The 25,415-nt window shown below is 39.4% G+C and overlaps 1 protein-coding gene across 3 annotated transcripts in view; it reads right to left on the bottom strand.

Annotated features, from left to right (window-relative positions):
- Window positions 1-25,415, bottom strand: part of FBN1 (fibrillin 1) — a 157,610-nt gene that overhangs the window by 63,084 nt on the left and 69,111 nt on the right. For all 3 annotated transcript variants that reach the window (XM_056346772.1, XM_056346773.1, XM_056346771.1), the window contains exons 11-21: window positions 22,938-23,096; window positions 21,497-21,637; window positions 20,578-20,697; window positions 17,028-17,153; window positions 14,779-14,901; window positions 9,807-9,929; window positions 8,354-8,506; window positions 6,066-6,119; window positions 5,022-5,147; window positions 1,731-1,856; window positions 951-1,070 (exon numbers count right to left, since the gene is read on the bottom strand). In XM_056346772.1, coding sequence (XP_056202747.1) covers window positions 951-1,070; window positions 1,731-1,856; window positions 5,022-5,147; window positions 6,066-6,119; window positions 8,354-8,506; window positions 9,807-9,929; window positions 14,779-14,901; window positions 17,028-17,153; window positions 20,578-20,697; window positions 21,497-21,637; window positions 22,938-23,096 — 1,371 coding nt within the window. The remainder of the gene's footprint in view (window positions 1-950; window positions 1,071-1,730; window positions 1,857-5,021; window positions 5,148-6,065; window positions 6,120-8,353; window positions 8,507-9,806; window positions 9,930-14,778; window positions 14,902-17,027; window positions 17,154-20,577; window positions 20,698-21,496; window positions 21,638-22,937; window positions 23,097-25,415) is intronic.

Genomic DNA, 25,415 nt, shown 5'->3' on the forward strand with positions numbered 1-25,415 from the left:
TATTGTCATACAGATTGTTTAGCATTATACATTAATATATTTGCAAACGCATGTGAATTTAACCATGAAGAAGAATCATCCTTTCATTATAACTTACTACATCAGATCTGAATTTATTTCAAAAGCTCTTGAAATTTATCCTTCTTTATGCTGGACTATAGCCTGAAATCATCCCAGCACAGAGCCCTTGCAAATCCTAGCTCATGCTTATTGGCCTCAACAGGGAATATCTCAACACCATTCAAGATCTGAGTCACTGTATTTATTATGACTTAGATTAGAGGCACATGTAGAAGAGTGGGGTAGATATGAGCCCCTCCTAGATCTTCCATTAATCTATCAGATTCTCCAGTCTGGATATGTGATCCTCCTATATAGGAAGTAGCAGGAGAGAGCTAAGGATCAGACGGAAATCTAGTTCTACAGTTTTCCTCACTGACTAGGCAACAGCTATAAATTACTGTCCCTCCAGAACAGGTAAGGGAAGAAATTACAAGTCCATAGAGTATCTGAGTCACAGCATTGTCCGTGGCTGCTCTTGAGCTGGTCTGGACTGTATACAACTTACTCATGCTCCACCTCAAATAGAAAACGGGCCTTTCTAGAGGGCAGATCTTAACGAGAACATGTCCACCTCTCTTGCAGGAAGAATTAAGCTGGTGAGCATAGTCCTGAAGAAGTAGTCTTGGCATTTCTGTATTTCTTACAAAAAATTTCATCTCTCTTTCAAATTTAACATGGAAGCATACCCCGCTCCCAAGTGCTAGCCACACTATGTACCCACAGTAACAGTGAAAACAAATACTTTGTTAACATTGTTTCTTAATGTTTTTCCACCAGATTTATCTATACAAGTTATTTTAAAATATTTCCTAAACTTAGTGTATGATGTTTGTATGTCACTGGACATTTTCAACCAGCAAACGTAAAATCTTTGCAAGAATAAATACCTATGCAGATGGTTCTCGTTGTGTCCAAAGTACTTTCAGGAGAACATTCACAAGCAAAAGAGCCTGGTGTGTTCTTGCACACCCCATTAACGCAGGGGTTAGATTCACACTCATCAATATCTAGAAGAGAAACACACTGCCGTTAGTGCCAGGAAGCATTAACAAAAGTACATATGGCCTTTTTCAGCTTAGGGAAAAATGGAAGAAGCTTTCCTCATGACCAGTTTTCCTGATACTCTGTTTTTCTATTATGAAACTCTTCACAATAGACCAATGATGCATGTGCCCTAAAGACACACTAACACGTTAGAACATTAAAACTTCGAACTTGGAAGCAGTATCGCATTTTTCCATGATACCCAGCTATTGTCCTGCTTCATGGCAATGGAGAGTATTGTTTAAATGATCTGATACACATCCTGTCTGCGGCTCAAAAAGGGTTCAAACTAGGAGCTGTCTGGCTCTGTTCTCCACACAAGGTAACAGATTTGTATAACTTGGTTCTTCTCAAGTTTCCCTCACCCTTGGCACAGTGTGGGCCTGCTGGTAGCAGTCAATAAGGAGAGGGCTAGTACACACCTAACAGGCTATTCCACGAGGCTATCTAACATTTTCATTTTGGCCTTCTCTCTTCTCATTCCCCTACCTCCCCATATAATTTCCTCATGGTTTTTTTAGTTCTACATATTATATCCTCATCAAGGTTCAAAGTCTTTCTGGCATAATCTGAGAACAATCCAAAAGAATAAAACCGGGACAAAATGGAGTGTTACCAATTACCTTCACATGTCTTTAGGTCAGGAGTATATACAAATCCTTTTGGACAGGTGCAGGTGAAACTTCCAGGGGTATTTCTGCATTGCCCGTTGTCACAAAGCAGCATGTTCAATGCACATTCATCGATGTCTATAATGAAAATCAAGAACTTTTTAAGAAACAAACATTTCTGGAATAGAAGCCAGGACAGAATTTCCCTCCCAACAGCCACATTTTGTTAGATTTTGTGTATATGGAGAGGAGGAGGAGACAAGGCAGAGGCAGGGGAGGGAGGGAGGAAGGGAGAGAGACTAAAAAGATTTCTAGATTCTTTTCGTAGACAACAGGCTTGGAATTATTTCAAATGGAAACGACCATACCAAATAAAGTAACACTAAAGATCCCACGTGCACCTTCCTTCTTCATGAAAACTATCATTAAAATAACAGAAACAATAATAGTTCTACGAATCACAACCACACAAATACTACCTAGAGAAAAATAAACATTTTAATTTTGGTTTTTAAAGGGGGGGGACCACACAACACACCCACCCTTCTCTGTCTATTTTTGTTGAATTTTTCCTGAGCTTTATTCTTTAGCAGACTGCTTTGCTTTTGTAAGAGCTCATAGTTCCTTTCTACATATATTCATAATATGTGACAGCCACACTATTGTTCAAAATAAAGCTGAGAATCTCACTTTCATCTTGCCTATATTGTGAAACAGGTTTATGCAGTCTCTGATTCCCTGCACAGCAGCCCCCACAGTCATGAAAGAAACAAGGAGATGATTGGTTTGGAAAGGTTTGCTGGTCATTCTGGTCTTTAAATCACCATTTTTTCCAAGCTGGCTCTGAACTGTCTTAGATGTTATGGTTAACAAGGCCAATGTAAGTCTACACTTGCTTCAGAGGTGAAAAATTTAAATAGAAACGCTAGTACTAAATTTCAAGAGCCCTTAGGAAATCTTTGGAAGAGCTGTGGTCATTAGAGAGAAGTTGGAAGAAGGTGGCACTGGGCCATGAATGGCAGGTGAAGACCAAGACCAGGAGAGACCCCGAGAGCAGACAGCAACAATTGGCTAAGTCAGAGAGGCCTCCGAAAGTGTTGAGAGAAGTTGGGAAGACTCAGAGGGTCAGCGCAGCAGCTGGGAACAGCAAAAGTGCTAGGAAAAAGCAGGGAGATTTGCAGAATAAAACAGACCATGTGGGAAGCTTCACAGGAGTTCAGAAAAATTGAGAGAGGGCCAGGTGGAACATTATGGAAGAATGGGAAACAGCTGTGATGGAGCATGGATGTGGGCTGCAACAGGGTGGGCTGGGGAGCAGCTGGAAAACTCACAGATGGATGGGGAGAAGAGAAGGCATGCCATAAACTATGGGCAGAAACTGAAATGGGACATGGATAATTAAAGCCAAAGAAGCAAATGGGAAAATGGGATGAATTACAGCATGACTTTTATCAAAGATAGGTCAACTCTCATTTTTTTAAAAATAAGATAGTGGACAGTTTAGACTGGGATAACACAGATGACTTAAGCTATTAAGGTTTAAGCAGAGAATACAGAACCCAAATAAAATTATTATGTAAGTTGGAGATAACAGGAAGGAATTTAAGAACTTTAAGGTGGTTCCAGAGCTGGCTGAAGGAGAGATTACAGTAGGGTATATTGAAAAGGGGAGTAATCACAATGGAGAGAGGATATTAGCAGTGCCTTTTGGGGATCAGTCTTGGGACTAGTCCTATAAAATATTCATTGTAATACAGAAACAAAAAATGAACAGAATCAAAAACTGAGGACAACACTAAGCTGGAAGTTATTACCAATACAGAGAATCATGCAAGACTAAATTAATCTTGACAATATGAATGAGAGTAATAAGATGAAATATAATCACCAGTATTCAAAACTTTGCAATTAGGGACCAATAACAATAACATGCTATAAACCAGAACTCATCAGTTGAAGGCTATCAACAAGAGAAAACTCTGGATGTAGAGCCCAATTAGAGGTTAAACTTTGATCCCGAAGTATAACATGTATTTGAGAAAAGACTAATGCACTCTAGAATCAGTTTAGGCAGGATATTCCTAGGGGCAGTGGAGAATTGCTAGCACCACTATACAAGGCACTGGTCAGACCTCATCCAAACACTGTATACTGGTCAGATCAGTCGTGTTCAAGAGAAGCCTTCAGCCTCTGCTTTTATGAAAAGACTGAAAGTGTGGATTTGGATAGTTAGCCAACAGAATTTAAGAAAGGATATGATGATTCTTCATAAATACTTCAGGGATAAGTGCTGACATGGTGCTAAGTCAAAGGATAATATTAGTACAACATCAACTGGCAATAAAATGGTCACAAATAAATTTTAACAGGAAACCAGAAGAAATTTCTAATCAGTTGTGCAAAGGAGGTCTGGAACAATGCACCAATGCATGAGTGGAAGAAAGGAATCTAAAGGGTTTTAAGTTATGGCCTTTCAATGGGACAGTGTAATGGAACAAGAGAATTGCCAGAATTAAAATTTGTAACAGGAGTCTGCAGGCATCTAATGGGATTTTTAACATCCCAGATAAGTGTGAGAAGAGACTGGACTGCTACTTATTGAATTCTTTTTATCCCATGCCACAGTGCTTCCACTGGTCACCTCTAAGGAGTAAGAAGAATTTATTTCACCTCTTCTGTGATGAAAAATTTGGCTTTAGATTTTATTTCACTTGTACAGCACAGGAAATCAGCCCTAGCTAGAGACACCATGCCATCAGATTCTTTTGCTGCTTCCAATGACAGTAAGTTTTCCTGTGTCTGGCCAGTACACTTAACAGAGTTACACCAATAGCGCTAACTGAAAGCTGAAAGGGAATTTTCTCCAACATCAGAGTTGGGAGAAACCATGTAAGCCTTCTGCAGCATATGGGATGCTTATCTTTTTATAATCAGTCAGGAGCTTCACTTAAATCCTCTGCACACTGGTGATCCTACATCCCTCCTCTGGTGCACTCTAATCGCAGGATCTGGCTTCTTCTGATTTTGAGAAACACTGGTATTGCAGAGTGCAGGTTCAGTGGACTTAACAGAACTGGATGTTTATTGCCTGGTTGCCAGAGTCACTGATCACAATGGGCCCTCTCCAGCTCCACAGCGGAGGATTTTATAAGCATTGCAAAACAGTGAAATTAAAACAAGAATTCAGCAGAAACATCCAGAAATATCAGAAGAGCAGCTAGTGGATCTGAAAAAACACTGAAAAAGTGAAAGAGGATAAAAACAAGCATCAAACTTCAAAATGAAAAATGGGACATTTCATACCAATGCAATTTTTCCCAGTTGAATCTACTTCATACCCAGGGTTACAAATACATTTGTATGTTCCATGCAGATTCTCACACCTTCCATTTGGACAGAGATCAGTATCCAGTAAGCACTCATTAATATCTACATAAAGGTAAAAAAACAAACAAACAAACAAAAAACCCCAGAGTCAGTTATTGAGGGGTTGTGGAGGTTAATTCTCCAGACTGGAAAAAAATACATTTTCAATACAAGTACCATTGGCTGGTCCATATTTAGAATCATGTAGTTCTAATTAGGGAATTCACACATACATATATTCACACTCCAGAGAAAAGAGCATCCCTTTCACACTGACTTAAGACCACCTCTAGCCCACAGACATTTAAGAGACTTGAAACTGTAGGTAAGAACTGGGATATTAAACTGGGGTCTTACATTTCGAGAGGCACATGTACTAATGCCCCCCTGTATCTCCTGATTCACAGCATTTTCAGATGGTATCGCTCTCCAAAGCATGAACATCCCTCCTTTCTGAATGCTTTTCCCTCTCTCTCTGCTGCCAGCAAATCTACTAGCAAGCATTGGCTGACTTATGAGTCTGCAGTTTCACAGTTCTACAACTACAAAGCTTTCACTGTAATCATTTGCTCCTTTCTCTGTAATTAACCAAACTCTGTCAGCCTGGCCTTTTTGACAGATGGAAATATGTAAGAAGCTCAAGTTCAACATGGCTTTATTCTTCTGGATTATTTCAGTTGAAATGTGTAAATATGACTTAGGTATATGGTTTCTAAGTCATATAGGTAATAACACTTCTCACAAATTTGCCATTCTTTTATAACTGCACTCACAGACGTTCTATGGCATAAACCAGAGAGGACACACTGGCACGCTCCAGTCATTTCATCCTAAATTATTCTAATGTGACGCAAACAACCATTTGAATAAGCCTTCCTCCCATTCCTTCCTGCCATCATCCCCACCAGCGTGTCTAACAAATCAAGGATATCAAGGTCTAGCCAGAACTGCTATAGTTCAAATTACATTAGGTGATCTTACCATTTCCTCCTGCAGTCATGCCAGTTCCACTGCTGCACAGAGCCTGATATTCAGCTGGAAAAATATTAAAATACTTACTGGAATATTCTTTCTTAGCTCATTGCTTTCAGCATCACCATTTACAACATGCCAATTAATTACTCGAATGAAAGAACATGCCTTTCAATTATTCTGAAAACGTTAACAGCCTCACAGTGTTCTGAACCTGTGAAACATTTTAGCAGATTCAGGGTCTGCATCTGCTCATGGAGACGGATGAGGGAAAACACATGATGAACTGAGGCATTTAGGAACAGACATAAACTTCATGCTGGCCCTCCTACACAAATGAACCATAACATATTCACAGTAAGATTCTCCAGAACTCATATGTCCAAGCCCTTGCACAAGGTGCACATTCAAAATGACCAAGAAACAGAAGGTTTCCTATAAATGTAGCCCATATTTAACTCCATTTAGCAGCAGTATCTTCAGGAGTTCATAACAGATCAAGGATCTCTTATCCTTAAAAAAAATTAATTAAAATATGTATCAAAGTATCTCAAATGTCTCAGTTATCACTGGATTCAAGTTCTACTTTTGAGTTCAGAGCAATTAACAGACTAAACTGACAGCCACAGTAGCATTAATTGTTGCCATATTTTCCAATATATCTGCACTTTAATAACAGCCCAAATAATCACACTGCTAAAATTAATATATATTAAAAATACTTATGGCATTGGCTGTCTTCTCTTTAAGGAAAATTACATGGAACATATCTCCCAATATTATCATAACCAGCAGATGAATATGTACCCCTGCTTCAATCAAATAATCGCTGCCACTGTATGTGAAAGCAGACCTGCTCTGGACATGCATCAGCAACGCTTTTAGTCTAGCACGGCAGCAACTCGTGCAGAGAGCTTCCAAGGGGCACAGAGACACAAATGTCTTCCTTTCAGGAATTTTTTTCAGTCTCTCTGATACAATGCTGCTCTCACAAGAAATCTGCACCTTCCCTTCCCCACTCAAAGCCTAAAGCATGTGCTACACTTCACCCTACATCAGATGGTATTTCTTAAGCAATTGAAGAGATGGGTAAAATAACACAGGAAAAATAGCTTCCACATACATATACATTCTGCTAAAGCAATTCAAATCTAAAACAGAAGTCAATGATAGAGTCCATAAAAGATCTACCATACGATAAGGGCCCATTGATATCAGCAGAGGTTGCTGGAAAGGCTCCTTCCTAGTTTGCTAACATTTCCTTGGTGTTTTGCTATTCTAAACAACACAGCATGTTATACAACAGTGGTCAGCAAGTTCCTGCTGAAGAGCTCACATCAGTTCAACCAGCCTAATTTGTTCCAACTGGTTTTCTCCCTAATGCTTTTCATAAAGCTATCCATTAAAACTGAGATTTAAAAAATGATTCTAAAATTATTTTTGCCTACAAAACATATACCACATTAGTATGAGATGCTTTTGAACTACATATAGAATAGCGTATTTTCTTTACGTTGCAACAACAGATTTGCTGAGTGAGAAGAATCACTCAACAAAGCTGGGCTTCAAAGTAGCTCCCTGCAGTCAGTCACCTCCGTGAAACCAGTGTCTATTTACTGGCTTCACAGCAAGGACTGTGTCAGCACAGTCTTCTTGGAAGAAGTGCTTTCCTGAAAGCAGATTCTGCCCACGAAAATGATTAAGATTGCTTTCTTGCCAGAGAGAGGTTATGTTCCAGACAACTTTGCTAGGTGGGGATTTGGGTGACAGACTCAAGTATTCTCAAGCAACTTAACTGGACATTTGTTTTTGCATTGACTATCCAAAGGCTAGTTACTGTATAAACAATTCCAGATCACTTGAAGGATACAGAATTCAAGCAGGAAACATCTGACTCACAGGTGTACATAAGGATTTGAAAATATGTATATATATATGAATTACTCAAGATATTTCCATTAATAACTCCAGTTCAAATATATATTTTTTCGTTATCCACATCTATTGAAATAGAGATTGTCGTTTGAAAATCTGTTTTAATGCATGTAACAACTCTGGACCCAGATGTTGGTGTTTACTGTTGCCTCAAAAAACTCTCCCTTGTACTCCTCTCCAACATGCAAAATAGAAGATTGTTCAAAATATAGGATGTTATACAACAATTTAACCCTTCTGATTTAGGAAGGTTAATGCTAATGTTGATGTGCAGTGCTAATACGAAAGTGTATTTTACCTTTCTAACAACAGTTTATCGACTAAAGCTTGGATTTGAATATGTACCAGTAAATAGGCCATACCTGAATTTTGCGCTGGGCAGGGCTGACAAGGCTCCCCAAAAGCATAGTCAGTGCTGGCACAACAGCACTCCGATTTTGTAACTGCACCCGTTAATGGTCTCACGCACTGTCCCCTCTTGTAGCCACCATAGCACGTGCTTCGCATATGTGTATCTGAGGAAAGAAATCTCTTTTCAACATGCCATAGGAACTATACTGCCATAAATTACAAGAAGTATTACATGTAGCTTGGGTATCATAACCACGGTAAAATAGTTGTAAAAACAAAACATCCTTCACCATTTCCCTGTGCTTTTTACCGGCCTATACCCTCATTCTACTTGGGACAGGAAATTCTTGTTCCTTATGCTCCTAAGAGTTCAGATATACAAACTAGTTACTGCATTTCATAACTCAACATGCATCAGTGAACTACGAGGGGAACAATCAATACTTAACCTTGAACTAGCAAAAGGCCACAGGGAAAACAGACCAAGTCTCTACCATGTGGCAGGGACATTACTGACTTGCAACCTGACAGGCCCAGCATCATCATCTTTGAGCTAGAAACAAGTATCATCCCAAAACTTAAAAAAACACCAACTCAGTACTGTTTACTTTCAGAGTTAGAGGATGGATTTGGTTTTAACAAGAAGTATTTTATCTCCCCCTCCCAGCCTTGTTAGTTGTCTCTGACTCACAAAGGCTAAAATCACCACTGGTGCAACATCCTGGATTAAGCCCACTAAGGCTACACTAAAGCTTACTTCATTTTATACCTGAAAAACAGGCAGAATGAGAGAAAAAGAAAAAACTTCCACAAGGAAAAGATCACAATATGTGCTGCCGCTAGAAAAATCCTTCGTTGTAAAAACAACTTCTAGTAAAAAACAAAGAAAAAGGCAGTAATGCTATTTCAGTGCATAGGATTTAAAAAGTTGATCTTCTCAGGTCCAGGTGTGATGTTTCTCATTTTTAAAAATCTGGTCCATAATAGCTGCCAGTCACATTAGAATATTAAAATCAAACACCCCAAATATCTTTCACTTGTAAAGAAAGAGGCAGAAGTGGAAAAATTGGCATGTCCTACTTTAAGAAGAGGAGAAAGAGTAAAATATATCTTTAAGCTTAGTGACAAATGAAGAATCCTACATTGACAGAAATGGGGCAAATTCTTACCTACTCAAAACTGATACAGCACTACTCACCTCCAACAGTACTACGCTGTACAGTCTACCTGACCTTGTGATTTGGCCCACACATTTTTTCTCTTTAAATGCAAAGGAACGAGAAACAAGCAAAATGGGCTATTACAGTAAATATCCCAGAGCTAGTAGTATCCACTACAACTACCACCCAACAATCCATGAAAAATTTGGTGAATTCTTCATTCAAACTTGATCTGTCCATCAGTCTAGCATTAATGCCTTAGCATTGGTTAATTGTGTCTCACCACACATTAAGCTTGCCTTACCGACACACACGCGTCCATCCAGTCCTACTGCAAGGCCAGGGAAGCATTCACATCTGAAAGAGCCATCAGTGTTCACGCAGCGCCCGTTCATGCATATTCCAGCTGTCTCACACTCATCGATGTCTGTTGGAGAACAGAATGACCTTTATTAGAAATTAAATTACATAGTGTTCAATGCCTGGCTGAAACTTGCATTTGTGCAGCTTCTTTTCAATACATCCTATAGAAAAATATCAAGTGTAAATGGAAACTAGTTCAAGTAAGTGTTTTATTAGGAATAACGACCAATTCATTTTGTGAAACGGATGAAGAAAATGCAAAATTCAGGAGAAATAAACAGAAAAAAACAATTTAGCTGTCCTTAGAAAGCAAAAAGGGACTACATTTTCCTAACTTGTTCCCAAGAGGTATATATTCTGATTTAAGGTTCATTCAGGCAAAAACATAATCAGAGGAAGGAGGAAACTGTGACTGCTAAAAAAAAAAAAGGACTTCTGTAGTGTACAACAGGGCAGTCCCTTTCGGTGCTAACAGTTAGTTCCTGCTGTAAGAAACCAGTCCAGATAGCAAATTGAATCTTTGACCCCTGTTACGAGGTACCTTCACAGGGCCACCAAAGTATTTCCCTTCCTTCTGCTGTGGGTTCAGTTTTCGGCAGCACATCTAAATCTCCACAGTCAGACCCTGCCCACACGTAGTGTCTCTCTGGTGACCTGCACGACAATTGGGTTTTCCTATCAGATGCTCATTACAGCCCACTTTATAAACTTTCAATGGACAGGCAGCACTCCAATTTGAAAGGAATTTGTTAATGATTTGAGCCCTGAGCAATTGCTGAGCACAAGCCACCATCTTTGCCCAACAATAGTACATTGAACAATAAGGCCCTTAGCAATGAAATACAAGAACGAAGCCTTATAGTATTAGACTATCACAAAGGGATGTTAAATTAATACAAAAATTGTATAGGCTGTGCGTCCTGTTAATAGTAAGATCATTCTCTAGACAGAGAGAGCGTGCCATTATTGTGTACGTGATTAAGAAAAGGAGTGTTTAAAATATTGTTTGGAAGTATGTATAACCTTTATAAAATAATCACTTCATAACAACTCTCCATAATATATACAAGAGACGGTGTGTGTGACAATTTCCTTTTTTCTGACCTTAAAAGGGCAAATTGAGAGTGAAACACCTCTGTGTTTTACTTAGTTTGTGTTGTTTGGCATAAAACATGGCTTGTATGATCCAAGATTCCTTTTTCAAACTGCATTTTAAAATAGAAGTTACGTTTAAGTACATGGGCTCAATTCATTTCTACTTCATCCTGCAATCTTTTGTTCTGTTTCAGACAAATCTTAAATGCTTTTCTCACTTTAAATTTAGTCCTTACTCATTGTAAGTAAAAACAGAGTTGGGACTTCAACATGTGCTTATACTGTTTAACAGTGTAGACAGTTATTTTGTTAGACAACACTGAATTCCTTTGACAGATACAAGTTCTCCTAGAAGAAAAATAAAAAACTAACTTTCCTTTTTTAAGGTTACTTACAGAAACAGAAAGGCAAAGTTACTTTTTTTTCTTTTTGCTGTAGTTCATTTTTAAAAAAGATTTTGTAAGCTAGTAAGGGGTGAAATGCGCAATCCATTTTCCTCTGCATCGATTTACAAATGTGTTGAAAATACTGTCATAGATGGTTTACAGAAGGTAAAGTGGGTCACTTAGAATTGTGCAGATCAGGAAAACCTGGCTCCAGTAAAGATGGGGTAAAAAGCTTCTGCTTTTATCAGGGCTGAGATTCCACCCAGTAAATCCACTACGTACACAGGCAAAAAGTCCAAATTTCTAACCTTGACAAGGCTCTGCTGTCTTCTGTGGTAAAAGTCACCATTTGGGCAACTTCAAAAATATTCATTTTTCTGACTTTTGCCAGAATTCCTCAAACTGGTTCTCAAAAACCTACTAATGGACTCATTCTCCATGTTCAATGAGTTTTCGCTTTTTCTGCTTAGCCTGCTCAGCAGTGCCAGCTGAGCACAGGAAGTCCTCTAATTTTAACCAGGAAAAATTTGCTCAGACTACTAAACTGCCACTTCCAGTTGCCTTGCAATAGCTTTCAACTTGAGGAATTCCTGTTTGGTCTAAAGATGAAACAATGTATGGAACAGAAGGAATGCTTTAAACCTCTCCCTGCCTGATCTAAGTATTTCTGAAAAATCATCAGCAAATCATCAGTGAAAAAAGCTAATGGTGAATAAGTTTAGTATGTCTTGTATTACAGGGAATATACAAGACCATGGTGTAACATTCTTTTTTGGCACATTATTTCATAAAGCCTGAGTGGAATTTTTTACGAGACAGCCAAGCATATGCCCTGTACTTATACTTAAAATCCAATTTTATGGAACTGTCAATTACAGTATCCCCAACTTTCAGTTAGAAATTCTTACTAGCTCAAAGTTCAGCTTACAGTGCATCAAATGAGATGTTTATAGGAGCAATGTGTTGCACACTGCAATTCTTATATTCCTTTGCTGATCCCCTAAAGAGTTCGGTGAAGACACGTGTTCAATTCCATATCAAAATTGCTCAGACAGGTAGCCAATTTGCTGCAGAAATGTCAGTTCATGCATACACACATTCCCAATATGCATGAGCACTAACTGCATGGAGAAGCATGATCTTGGAGTTTAAGCTTGTGAAAGATCTTAATGCATTCACTTCACAACAAATTCAGGATATGCAGTGTGAACAATGAGTGTTTCAAAGGCTAACTGTTCTGTAGTGCAGAAGTTATTTACTCTGCACATGTGGTGTATACAGAAAGGGCTCAATAAGGAATAAACATTAAAATGTACAGGAAAAGACACTATTGAAGATCAGTCTTCTGAAGTTTTACCAACATGACTGCAGACATTTACCAATGAGTTGTGTTCGCTTTCGCCACGACATTCCTGGGAATTATTTCATGATACTTTGGGTAAGTGGAAGAAAGGAGACAAATACGAAGTTGGGAAAAAGTGTAATTTGAGTGTCAAGGTCTCAGAATCTGGTTTGATATTGACCCAACAGCAATTTAAATATGTAACGAACGTTCACATGCTCATTCATAGAGAACAAGGCTTCCTGTAAGTGTTGAAAAGCAGTAGAGAAATCCTTCATTTTACTATAAGATCTGTTCCAACTTTCAGTAGGAATCAGTTGAGTTGCCTGCAATTTTGGGTAATTTTCAAATATTCTTCCTTTGATGCACAGAAGTAACATTTCTCTAGGGCCAGAAACCTCTTTTTGGCTGTATCCATAAACCTGTTTAGCCAGGAGGCATGTAACAGAGGCTGTGAAGTTGAGTATCATTGGTTTTTAAGTAGTCTGAGGCAATTTACATACCATCTTCTTGCACGGCATTTCAGTGCACAGACTGATGAAAAAAAAACAAGAAAAGAAACCCCAAAAGATGCTGAAGGCAAGAATCAAGACAAGCATTTGGGCTGAGTCTGCATCAGTGAGTCACATCCCTGCTAACGACGCACAGAGCAGCCAGTGGTCTTTGGGAAGGCGACTGGCTGATGTGCCAAGGCCTGACGGGCATTGAGTGCTTCCCCACCAAGTCTGAGACCAAGTGTTGCTGCCATCCCACACACAGACCAGCTGGAAAATAAGCTTTGGCAGAGCACAGACATACACTTAACACTTGGAAAGCAGGTAAGAATGGAAATGAAGCCGATTGCTCTAAGTGTGCAAAGGCTGCAGCCAACACAGCCAGTAGCTGTTAAGCTAAGGAAACACCTGTATGGATCTGCACATTTGTTCAATCAAGAAACTAAAGAACAATTCAGTCTCCCCATAAAAGCAACCCTATTACAAAGCAAGAATGAGGTCATCTCATTAGAAATGCACGATTCCCCCACCTGGAGGCTGGGTAGCACTGTCCTACATACCTAGTGCAAAAATTACCAAATGCAAGAGAAGTTCTGGATGTTTTACCAGATTTATTGGCCTGGTTTGGATCTAAAGTCTAAGTCTAGACACCGTGCGGTTCAGATCTAAGACTGGTACAATGTTCAAGAAGCAACGGGATCCAAATTAACTGACTTTTCATGTCACTAGCTCTCAAAACCAAATTATTTATTCAAACATTTGCTTTTGTTATTGGTCTGCAACAAGATGCTGCTGTGTAATCCAGTGTGACATTTTTTTAAAATTTGCCAAAGTGTAAGCAAGCACTTTTTCTGCCTTGATTCCAAGAGTTGAAAGACTTTACATTTTTCAAAAGAAAAAAATGTAACTTGACCCCAGCACTTGTTTATTCCTTATTTCAGCTTCTGCTTTGTGCCTATAAAACTTGTTGAAACATGAAGATTTATACATACAAAACTTCCAGTTCCTGACACGACTGAACGGAAACTGATGATGTAACCAGCAACCAGAATGGTGCAGTGTCTCCACAGCCGGTATTGCTGAGCTAGCGTAATAAATGGAAAAGACAATCTTGCTGTACTGCTCATGTCTGCATCTCAGTCACACGGGGTACTGGGCAGATGCTGTATTGACTAGGAACACCCAGGCAGGAATGGGAGCAAAACCCAAAAAAGGCAATGAGCCAGGATGTTTGGGTGGCCAAAGGCAGAACATTTAAAAAGCCAAACACAAAAAGTGAGATATACTGAAGCCAAACTGCAAAAGACATCATAGGCAAAAAGACCTGGAACTTAACTAGGTCAGATCACACAGTCCTTGACCAAAGAATATTCCCCACTGGCTGGTTAAGGCAGTTACTCAACACTGTGGAGAAGATGGAGTACTGTCTTGCAGTATGACAGATCATCCTACCCAATTAAAAAAACCATGTCTGATGAGAACTCTGCCCAGTATTTCTTGTCCCTAAGGATCAGTGTAAGAAAATAAGGTGATTCTTGAAGCTAGCAAAGGGATATGACTCATAGGCTTTGGGAACCTGTAATTTGTTGTGCTCACCTCGGCAATAACGTCCATCAGATGCTAACTGGAATCCTGGTTTACAAATGCATTTAAAACTGCCATCTTCATTGATGCACATCCCGTTGAGGCACATGTTCCTTATGCTGCACTCATCCATATCTGAAAATGTACATAATAGACATAAAGCTCATAATGTTTAAGTAAAAAAGCTCTTACTAGTTATACCCAAAAGATAAACTTTAATTCCTTTCTTAGTCATCAGAGGTATATGTTAATCAGAAACATACAATGGGACATAGCACACCATCCTAGAGGATGTGTCAAAACAATGACTCTTTTTTTTCATAATGTATCATTAATATATAAAGGTAAGCATCTGGAACAGGCAAAAGAGAATGAAAAACAGATGAGAAACCGGACAGCTATAAGAACTGCCAGTTGGTAGAAACTGTAAGAAAGAGAGAAACATATGTAACTAAAGAGGCTTGCAATCTTGCTGTAAATAGAAGCTGTTAGAAGCAGCCTTCCATTTGAAATGGTAAACACAATTTTATGTTATCAAGAACACCTGAAAGGGGAGGAGTGGGCAACTCTGTTTGGAGTAAAGGTTTTTGTGACCTCCATTGGATGAACCCAAGAGTTATGATGTGGGAGAATTCCCAGCACTGTGCCACTGTGCTCAAGCATGCACTCTGTGAGCACCTTCATCAACTTCCATTTAAAATGAAACCTACCCCTTCCCTGGCGTCAGCATGACAGGTCACATAGAAGGGTACTTACTAATCTTGGCTTCATACCAGCATTATTCACCCTCTGATCTAATGACATGAAGGACTCAAATAAGGAAAGGTGGAGGTCCCAGACGCTGCTATTCTGAACCCTGCACAGGTACTCACACGACAAAAAAAACCCAAACACCAAGACAGTACAGAGAATTCTGTGCTTGATTTGAGCAAGCTTTTATATCCTCTTTGTCTTTATTTTGTCCTGGCACAAAATGAAATCAGTTTTGGATGTTACATCTGAAAAAAATCAGAACTATTTACAAGTTTCATCTAAAGGACTATACATAGGTGCAATGACAAGGTCTTTACTGATTAGTGAGTGTGCGCATGTACTCCTAAGAACAAAACTCAATGCATTACAATGCCAGAGATTAAACTGTTTCATAAGTGGACGCAACAGACATTCTGGCAACATATGCAATGGAATTAAAAATGTTTTACCAGACCACCAATGTCCTGGTTCTTATTACTATTAGCACATGGCATTTGGTGGGAAAGGAAGAAACCAGAATAGAGGTTTTTTTCCAAAATATATTAATTTCCAAATCTATTTAGTCAATATAGTTCCGTAATAAGATATTTAGAAAGCAGCTTATAGTGCTAAACTGTATCTAAAAAAAGAGTCAGGAAAAACAGAGTCTTAAAATGTCTGTCTCTACCAAGGATTAACAGAATCACTACTAGCACATAAAATCACTGGATCATAATGACATTACAATATATTCGGAATCGTGCTATTTTCCTTAATATTGCAGCTGTCTTGGACAGAAATTACACTTCTAGACATGGTGTGTTTTCTTTTTACTTACAGGCTAATTCAGACAAAAATAATTTATGATTTAAAAAAAAAAATAAAAAAAAATTGTGTATCTATCCCAACCAGGAATTTTGGCATAAAGTATTAGAGCTGAATCACTGAGATAATATTCTGCCAAAAATGTTTCTAAGAACAGTGCTTGAAATTCCTTTAACGTATGAATAGATCATTGGGAACCCTCCCAAGGACCTTGGGAAGCATGATAAAGAACATTCTTCTTTTTTCCCCCCTTTACTAAAGGTCTGGGAGGTAGGAACACATCAATTATGTTTACAAATTTTTCTTAAAACAGTTTTTATGGGTCAGACCAGACTGCATCTACATAAAACACATAGCTAGTCACCCAGTAAGATCCCATAAAGCGTGCTGTTAAACACACAGTAAAATCAGGCAGCATGTGACTTGTGCTCCGTTTTAAAATGTACCACTCCCATCAAAGAAACTGCATTTTGTGATAGTGGTATGTGCTATTTCTCCTGCTGGACAGACATCCCGTTGAGGATTGCCAAGCCAAGGTTCCAGAGCTGGCTGCAAAAGACAGTTTACTTGCCCTCCCAGATACAGCAAAAGGTATTTAGAAATTTGATTCCTTGTTCCTTCCCTTCCCCCCCCACCAGAGGTCCTTTTCTTTTTCATTGACGTGAATAATCCCTTGCAACAGAATAACTTCAGAAAAGTCTTACCTTCGCAGTTTTTCCCATCAGCTGCCACTTGAAAGCCAGCATTACACACACAGTGAAAACTGCCATCTGTATTTATGCATCGTCCGTTATTACAGATACGACCATTCTGTAAACATTCGTCAACGTCTGAAAGCCAATCAAAAAGAAAAATAACATTTTGGGCTTTTTCTTTTTTATACTTGAGAGGAATTTTTCCCATTTCCCCTTCCCCTAGGTCTTTAACCCTACATGGAAACTATATTCACCTGAAAAATGATTTATTTTTATTTTCATAACCGAATGTTATGGGGGTGGAAAATGTTCATCAGCTTGAAATTTCAAGTTGCTGTGAAAGAATTTCAGTGAACATTACCCTGCAGCTTGGTCAAACAAGAATCATACTCTTTCAGTTGTTTTTTTGCATTTTTGTTCAGCATGAAAATATTTTTACTGACGTTTAACTTAACAATAGTAACTACTGAAGGAAAGACGGAGGCTTTGTAAGATAACAGGAAAGTTCGAGACCTTCCCACCTTGGAAGATATTTCTCCTGCTTATTTTATATTTGAAACATCAGCTCCTCATTTCCCTCTCTCTGCAGGAGGTACTTGGCAAGTGCTTTGGAGGACCTGAATAGTGATATCACACGAGGCTGGCAGCTCTCCCTCTCCTCCAAACGAGGGGAGAGGAGATGCTGAGACAGACTGTCTAGACATTTTTCAGATTGCTCAGTGTTCTCCATCAAGGCCTGGACCATCTCCCAGAGATTCCTGCACACAGGGGACTCTGCTCACAGCGATCTCAACCAGCCCATGCAGACCTATCTATTGTGCAACCAGACTGTCTCCCCAAATATCCTGGGGGTGCCCATCCCCACAGCAGTGCATTACCCTGCTTCAGGAAGATGCAGAGCACAGGGTGTTCTCCCAAATGTCCCTGCTCTCTGGACACCTATCTGAGGTGGAAGGGATGTCTCTCAAAACTGTGAACCAGTAGTTGCCTTCTCAACAGTGTGGTAGTTTTTGGAAGCTGCTAAGAAATCCCTGAATATAAGTGTTTTGCAAGCAAGCAACCAGGCCAGCAAAGGCAAGCGCCACTCAAGCGACAGCTCACCGCAGTGGTAGCTTACAGCCCCCTCGACTTCCAGTAAAAGCATACAGGCTCGATAAACCTCCCCTCAGGTGACAAACAAGCATTACTGGATCAACAATGCATAGAAGTGAGTTTTCTCTCTGCTCAGTCCCTTTTGCCCCACTTTTGTGGCAATCAGTTTTACCTGAGCTTGGCTTCAGCTACTCCACCAGCTTCCTTCCTTAGGACAGGCAGAAATGCCACAGCATCTCAAGATTTTTCTGGTCTTCTAGCTTTCAAGAGTTCATCAGGATTTGTACTTTTATGTACCTCATGCCATCTAAATCATGGCAGAATCTTGTTGTTCTTTACATACACACAGCTGATCAGAGACCCACCACTAGTTTATGTTACATTTTGAATTTTCAAATTATGAAATAACATTGTGGATTATTTTCTTTTCCCGCTCAGAGAAACTTGTAAAAATCAAAGCTCCCCTCTCACTGACATACCCACAATTGTGGCCATCTTCATGTAAGGTCTGACCTCCCCCTCTCAGAAATGTCAGGTAGATTACAGTAAGCACTTAGCTGTTAAAGCTTTGACTCCCATACATTCATAGCTAATCACCATAAAATTTCACTTCTTTTCTGCAGTCCACTTTACATCCCCTCTTCTGCAACTCAAAAGCATTTCTTGTTTTGATCACTAAACATAATGTGACAAGCTGATTCATCAATGTCTCCCATTAACATACACATTCAGCCAAACTCTTACTAGATTATAAGGGATCCTAATAACAGTTGAATCAGTAGCTTGCAATACAGTCTGCAATGTTTAATCGGTCACCTATCAGACTCATCATGCAGAAAAAAAGCATTCCTCTGGAACCTCTGAGCAAGGAATAGATAAACATCTGTTCACGATGGAGACTTCATTTTTCAAGAACAGACGTAAGGAATACATTTGCAAAAGCGTATCAGCACAGACACATATGTGTATGCAAAGAATAAAACCTCAACATACAAAGTAGTCATGCGAATTAATTTTACAACAAATGCTGATTTTGGCAGGCACCAATGCTCTATGTATGTTTTGCCAAATGCACCCCACCAGCCTTTTTCTTTTCCCTAATCTGGTCCTAAAAATTCCTTCAGAAAACAAAGATTCTGCACATCATAGCATTTTCTGAACTGCCTGTCAAGCAAGCGCAGTTCCCATAGACTGCAAAGGAACTGCTAAGTGACCACACTTTAATGCCATTAAGCTACTGGGCTTCTGACAACCATGTGTTTGTGTAATGAATCAGTCAAATTAAAAGCGTGTGACAAAAATGACTCATGAGTAAATTCATCACTGCTGAGACTCCACTTCAGCACTCCTTCACCACTAGTCAGCTGAACTATGAAGATGCTTCCACAACATGGCTGTTTGGCAGCAATTAGGTCAAATACTCCCAGCAATGTGCAGCAGCGGTGCTGGCTCTGCGTGTCCTCCTGGAGTGGAGTAAGCTTCTCTACTGCTAGTATCTTTCTGATTCACAAAGAAAAGAAAAAAACTGCACACTATACAGATAGCTCTCGCCTGGCTTTTTAGAAATTCTCTGCTTCAGAATGAGTGCATGCTCAAGGAACCCTCCTCTTAGTGCAGAAAGCAAAATATGAAGACAAGCTGAGACTCTGAGCATTCAAACATCCTGTTTCATTTAGATGCTTCATTTCTTACAGAATATCAAAGTAGCCATTCATTCTCCTGCCAGAAGTCTCCCATTATGACTTAACTATAAAGGACTGTATCCACCTTTACGGTAAAATTCCCACCGCAGGACAGTTTGGGAGCCACAGAACCCTGACAGAGCACTGACTACTGAAGAACTATGCGTTCCCCACTCCCATAGGAAGACAGGATGAAGACCATCACGACTACTGTTGAGCCTGGTCTTCAAAACACCAATAATGTGGATTCTACAGCTTTCCCACCTAGACCTTCCCAGTGCTTCACTACTTTTTCACACCCTATTTAAGTTTTCATTGCTGTAATTTATGCTTAGTTCTTTCTCTGACAGTGACAGGGCAGGGACAACACACAGGCATTGTACTCTTGTATTTACCCACTGGAAGACTCATCTTCCCCACCCCCTTAGCCTTTAACAGTCTTTCATAGGTAAAGAGGGAATGTTTAACTGTCCTTGAGATCCTCAAGAAGCAGAAGAAAAAAATGTCTCAATAGTTTAAAAAACAAAACCAAAAAAAAGACGTCTCTTCCACTTCATAGCCACAAATGGTGCCAAGATACTTTCAGCACAAGACAAAATGTCTTTCTTCGTAACCCAGTCTGTGAACAGCCAACTCAGGCGGATTAATCATTTTTACTGCCATATCTGATTTATTTTTTTAAAAACACCTCATATTTAACACATCTGTTAAATTTTGCTTAAAAACTATTTCCCTCTCTGGTATGTATACAATAGTATAGATATGGCTGTAAAACCATAATTTACCTCGGCACTCTGTTCTTGTTGGCGTGCTCTGATATCCTATACGACACTGGCATACGTAGGATCCCTGGGTGTTCACACAGTCTCCACTGATGCATGGATTCTTTTCACATTCATCAACATCTGTGGAACACAGACAATATATTTTTATTAAGACACTGGTTGAGTTATTCAGGTCTGTAGGGGTATTTTTTGTAACTGGAGAAATAATGTGCTTCAAGCAGAAAGGAAAGGACATAACCACTGAATTCCCAGTAAAAGGATCCCATGTTCTAAGCTAAGCAGGAGCTGGGAAAAGGGAGTATTCAACAATACAGGTTACTGCATGTGCGAGAGGTAGAGGCCTTACCCCCACACCTCCACACTCCCAGGCCCAGTGAAGACACTGATTTTGACAGCAAAATCTTGCACGTAAAAGACAGCTAAACCTTGCTTCTATCATCAGGCTCTGGCTGACTTCCAAAATTAAAGAGCTCAAAAGCCCAACAAGATACTCCCGATGAGCTGAAAGAGGACTTGTAAATCTTACTAAGCCCAAGATCACTACTGCTGCTTTTTTTTTTAATAATATGTCACTTGCATTCTCAGAGAGCTGGTAGCATTTTAAAGAGGTCATTTTCAGTCACTAATAAACACATTATAGCCACAGGTTAGTAAAATAAGAAATCCTTAGTTTGTGTAATTTTGTGGCAAGTTACAAGATTTGTTAAATACTGTCTTAAAGGCAAAACTGCTGTAAAAATAAATTTGCAGTTGAAAGCAATTAATTCTTGGAAGTCTATTTACTAGATTGGGTGGGGTTTTTTTTGGGGGGGGCAGGGTGTGGTATTTAAGAATTCAGAGTTATTACATTGTATGGAAAAGAATTTTTTTTCTTTAAAACAAAATTCCCCTCTGTAATTTACAGCAGAAAACCACATACCAATGCATTCCCCTCTAACATCCAGTTGGAATCCTTTGTTGCACTCGCAGCGGTAGCTCCCAGGAGTGGGAACACAGCGCCCATTAAGGCAAAGGTGTCGGAACAGTTGGCAATAGTCAGTGAAGTTCACCGGCAAGATTACTGAAATAACAAAGTTGGAAAAATATTTTAATGGTTCATCATCATAATTTTTGGTAATTGCAACTTGTGTAGCACTTTCCATTAAAAGTCAACATTTACCTTTCATGATAATGTGAATCACAGTAAAATAAGCATTGGGAGAGAAAAAATGCACGTTGACTCTTAGAGACTTGTCTGAAAACACCTAGCAGCCACTGATTTTATTCATTGTGGCAAGTCTGATCCCATTTTCCTCTTTTGCAGGACACAAGAGGACCAAGTCTGCTCATACCTAGTGGTAAAGCGGGTACATGGCACTGCAGGGACGCTACTAAAAGCCTAGAGCAGCAAAGAGCAGGCAGACTGGTTCAGTTATCTCTGTTTTCATAGGTATCAGAGTGAGAGGAGGGCAGGGATAACCCTGGAAGGTATGCCTGTGTGGTCCTTGGCTGGCACATGTGAGCTGGCTCCGTGCACCCAGCCGACCAGAAGCTGTGCAGCTACATCAGTGCGGTGTCAGCCCTGAGTTAACATACTTTGCCTCTTGGGCTAAGCTCAGCTTGCCGCTCAATGAAGGCTAAATTGTTTCAGCTGGTGTCAGTGCAAGCAGAGCCTGCTTGCCTCTGCACAGAGCATGGGAGAAATAAGCTTGTGTTTACTTGCAGGAGAGTATGTGGCTATGCCAAACAATTTCAGGTGGCACATGCCAACTGCAGACTATATGGGCATGTAGTAAATTCCCTGAGCAAGGGACAGAATGAAGAATGTATCAGCATTCTGTTCTTCCTTGCTCTAGAGAAGTCTAACCTATCCATGCTTATCACAGATTCTTTCTTTGTGTTGGGTCAGCCTCAGTGTCCAGCAAACCAGTAGGTTTTTTGGTACATTTCCTACTTGGCCAAGCAAGTGATGAAAACAACCTGAAAGAAGCTTTCTCCCAGCCAAGTTCTTTAATGTCAGTAACTATCACAACCTAGTCAAACTGCTATTCACATTCCTCCACGTTGACATGCAGCAAAGCTCACAACAGCCTTAAAATAACAGTAATGTAACGACTACAATTCATGGGCCTCAGTACAGTGAGGATGTAATTTTTGAATCCTGTCTTAACAGAGAAAATACTACCAATGAGGTACATTTGCTGTAAGACATATAGTAACCAGGCTATGATTAGAAGGATATTTATACACAGACTAATAGTCCACATAAAGTAAACAAAAGATACCAACAGCTGAAGGGAGCACATTGCTCCTGAGAAACACATGTTTCTAAAGAAGCTAAATGTAAATGGTGCAGGGAAAGGTTATTATTTCTCTCTTACCATGAGATGGTGGAGCCCGAGATGGATAGATGGTTTCTGGTGGCTGAGGAGGGTAAACACCAGGAACGAGTGGTGGAGGGAATACATCAGGACGACCCGGAGGAAGGTCAGGTCTTGCTGGCAGCGGAACACCTATTGCGCACAGTTTGCGATACTCATCTGAAACATGAAAACATGAATGATTTTTTGGACTCTTGTAGCCTTTCCATTTAATCCAACTCTCCTCCTTTTCGGTGTTTCAGATTAGCAATAACAAACCTTCAATAACCTGGAAAATTGGAGTCTGTATGTTTTCTTCATAGTAACAAGCTTTGTTCTATGACTCAGGAATTCGTTCTATGAATCAGAATTTTTTCTATGAAACAGGAGAATATCAATACTACTTGTCAGAGGACTGCTAATAAAAAGATGACATAGCTGACATTCCAGATATGAAACTGAGCAGTGAGGCAGGGACCTGCTCTTAATCTACTTAGCCTTCTTTCAAACAGAATTTTTGGTGAACTCAGTGGGAAATTTACCTAAAGGAGGACTTTTGGACTTGATCCCAAGTTAATTGAATACAAAGCTTCCCACAGACCTCAAAAGATACTGAACAGGGGGAATTTCATTTCAACTGGATTTCTTAGAAATTAACCTCCACAACCAAAGAAATATAAATATAAGCAATGAGGCAAAACCAATTAGGACAATCCATACACTAACACTATTTCCCTGTGAAAACTAATTTTGCCAATAAAAGCAGAAACCAAATGAGGTTCAGTTTAAGGAGAGTAGACATAGAGAATTATGCTCAGATCCACACCAAGTTCATCTTTTCCCAGATGACGGGAGAATGATCTGTTCTGCTATAAGCACAGTCTATGCTGAGTGTCATGCGTTCTCCTATTGTTTATCTCTATTAGTGGCATCTGCCCTACTGCCCCACTTTTCCTGGTGCCCCCAACTCTTTTGTCTTTGGAAAGTGTGTGTTTGGAACTTGTGATCAAAAGAACGCACACAGAGTATCACAATTAAAAACGACATTTCCAGCTGACCTAATTTATGTCCACAATTCATGTGTACACAAATAACTATTTGTGCAGCCAGTATCTTTGAACTTCAAAATTTTAAAGTTTATGGCACAGCAGGGGAGAGGAATTATATAATGAAAACAAAATGCTACAGAGATGCATGAATTCCTGAAACAATATAAAAAATGAGAACTGAAAAATAAATTCAGTATTGGGAGAACTAAGCTGGATATTTCAGCCTTCAACACTTTCATCTCACTTTTATTTCCACCTGTAAAATGCATTAGAAGCTCTTGCCTAATCACAGAGGATTTGTTAAATAAACATGGTAGCCTAACGTTCTGCGTTTCCCGATTGTGATCTTTGCATTTATTTTAATGCTCTTAGGTGATCAGTTTGTTTCATGTGTCACTGCATTTCCCTCTATTGATCCTTAAGAGTGATTTTAATCTTTAAATCATTCCCAAGAAGATTTTACTGTATCAGGTATTGTACTTTGTTTATTTGTTCCATTTACTAGCTTTCTATTTTGCCTGTTCATATGTAAACTGAATCTACTCTCAATCAGTGGTCTACCTGTAATAAAACAGAGACATTCAGAATAGTGTCTGTGCATATACACACACAAATTCCAATATGCAAATGTATGCTAATGACGGTGGTTTTAATAGTCAATTCTCTACAACCCACTGATCAATCTTTGTGAAAGAAACAATACTGTATTTCTTTTTTTACTCTAGATTGATCTAGATTTCACTCTAATACCCAATTATCCAAAGTCAATCCACCAGGAGCCTTGGCCCTTCCCTGCAAAGCCATGGCCTTGGGGCTGCCCATTGGTTGAATGGAATTAGCACACACAAAGGGACTGCTGAGGTGAGAACTGAACACACACACATGGCTGGATGCCTAAGATACCACTTTTAAACTATTTATAGTGTCAATGGTAAACCCTGTCATTCCACATAAACAATTATTGCCATGTTATGCAAAGAAATACAGTGCAAGCCTTTTTTATTGCAACTTTAATCTCCATGTATAATTTCTAGCAATAAACAGCCTATTTTATAGTAACATCTGGGTCTGTTGCCCACATTGAAAATGCAACCACTTGGTTACATTATGCAGCTAGTGCTTCACTTTATATTGCAGTAAATTTCCATTTCAGAGTTAGAGAGACTTTGGGCCACTGACAGCTCTAAATTCCTCATCTTGCTTTCTCAGGATACATTAAGGAATAACTGAAGCTGATTAAATAATGACAGCAATACCTTACGTAGAAGTAAGGGCTTTCAAAAAATTTCAAAGCACTTTTCAAAAGAGTAATTTATCATCTCAATTTATATCCCAAGTCGGGGGGGGGGGGGGGAATAAAACTAAAAAAAAATGGCATGTAACCATGATCTGGAAGACTTTGCATGGATTTATGAGTCAGGAAGTCTTGGGTTCTAGCTCCTTCACCACC

Source organism: Falco biarmicus, chromosome 7 (assembly GCF_023638135.1).
Source record: "Falco biarmicus isolate bFalBia1 chromosome 7, bFalBia1.pri, whole genome shotgun sequence".
Taxonomy (NCBI): Eukaryota; Metazoa; Chordata; class Aves; order Falconiformes; family Falconidae; genus Falco; species Falco biarmicus.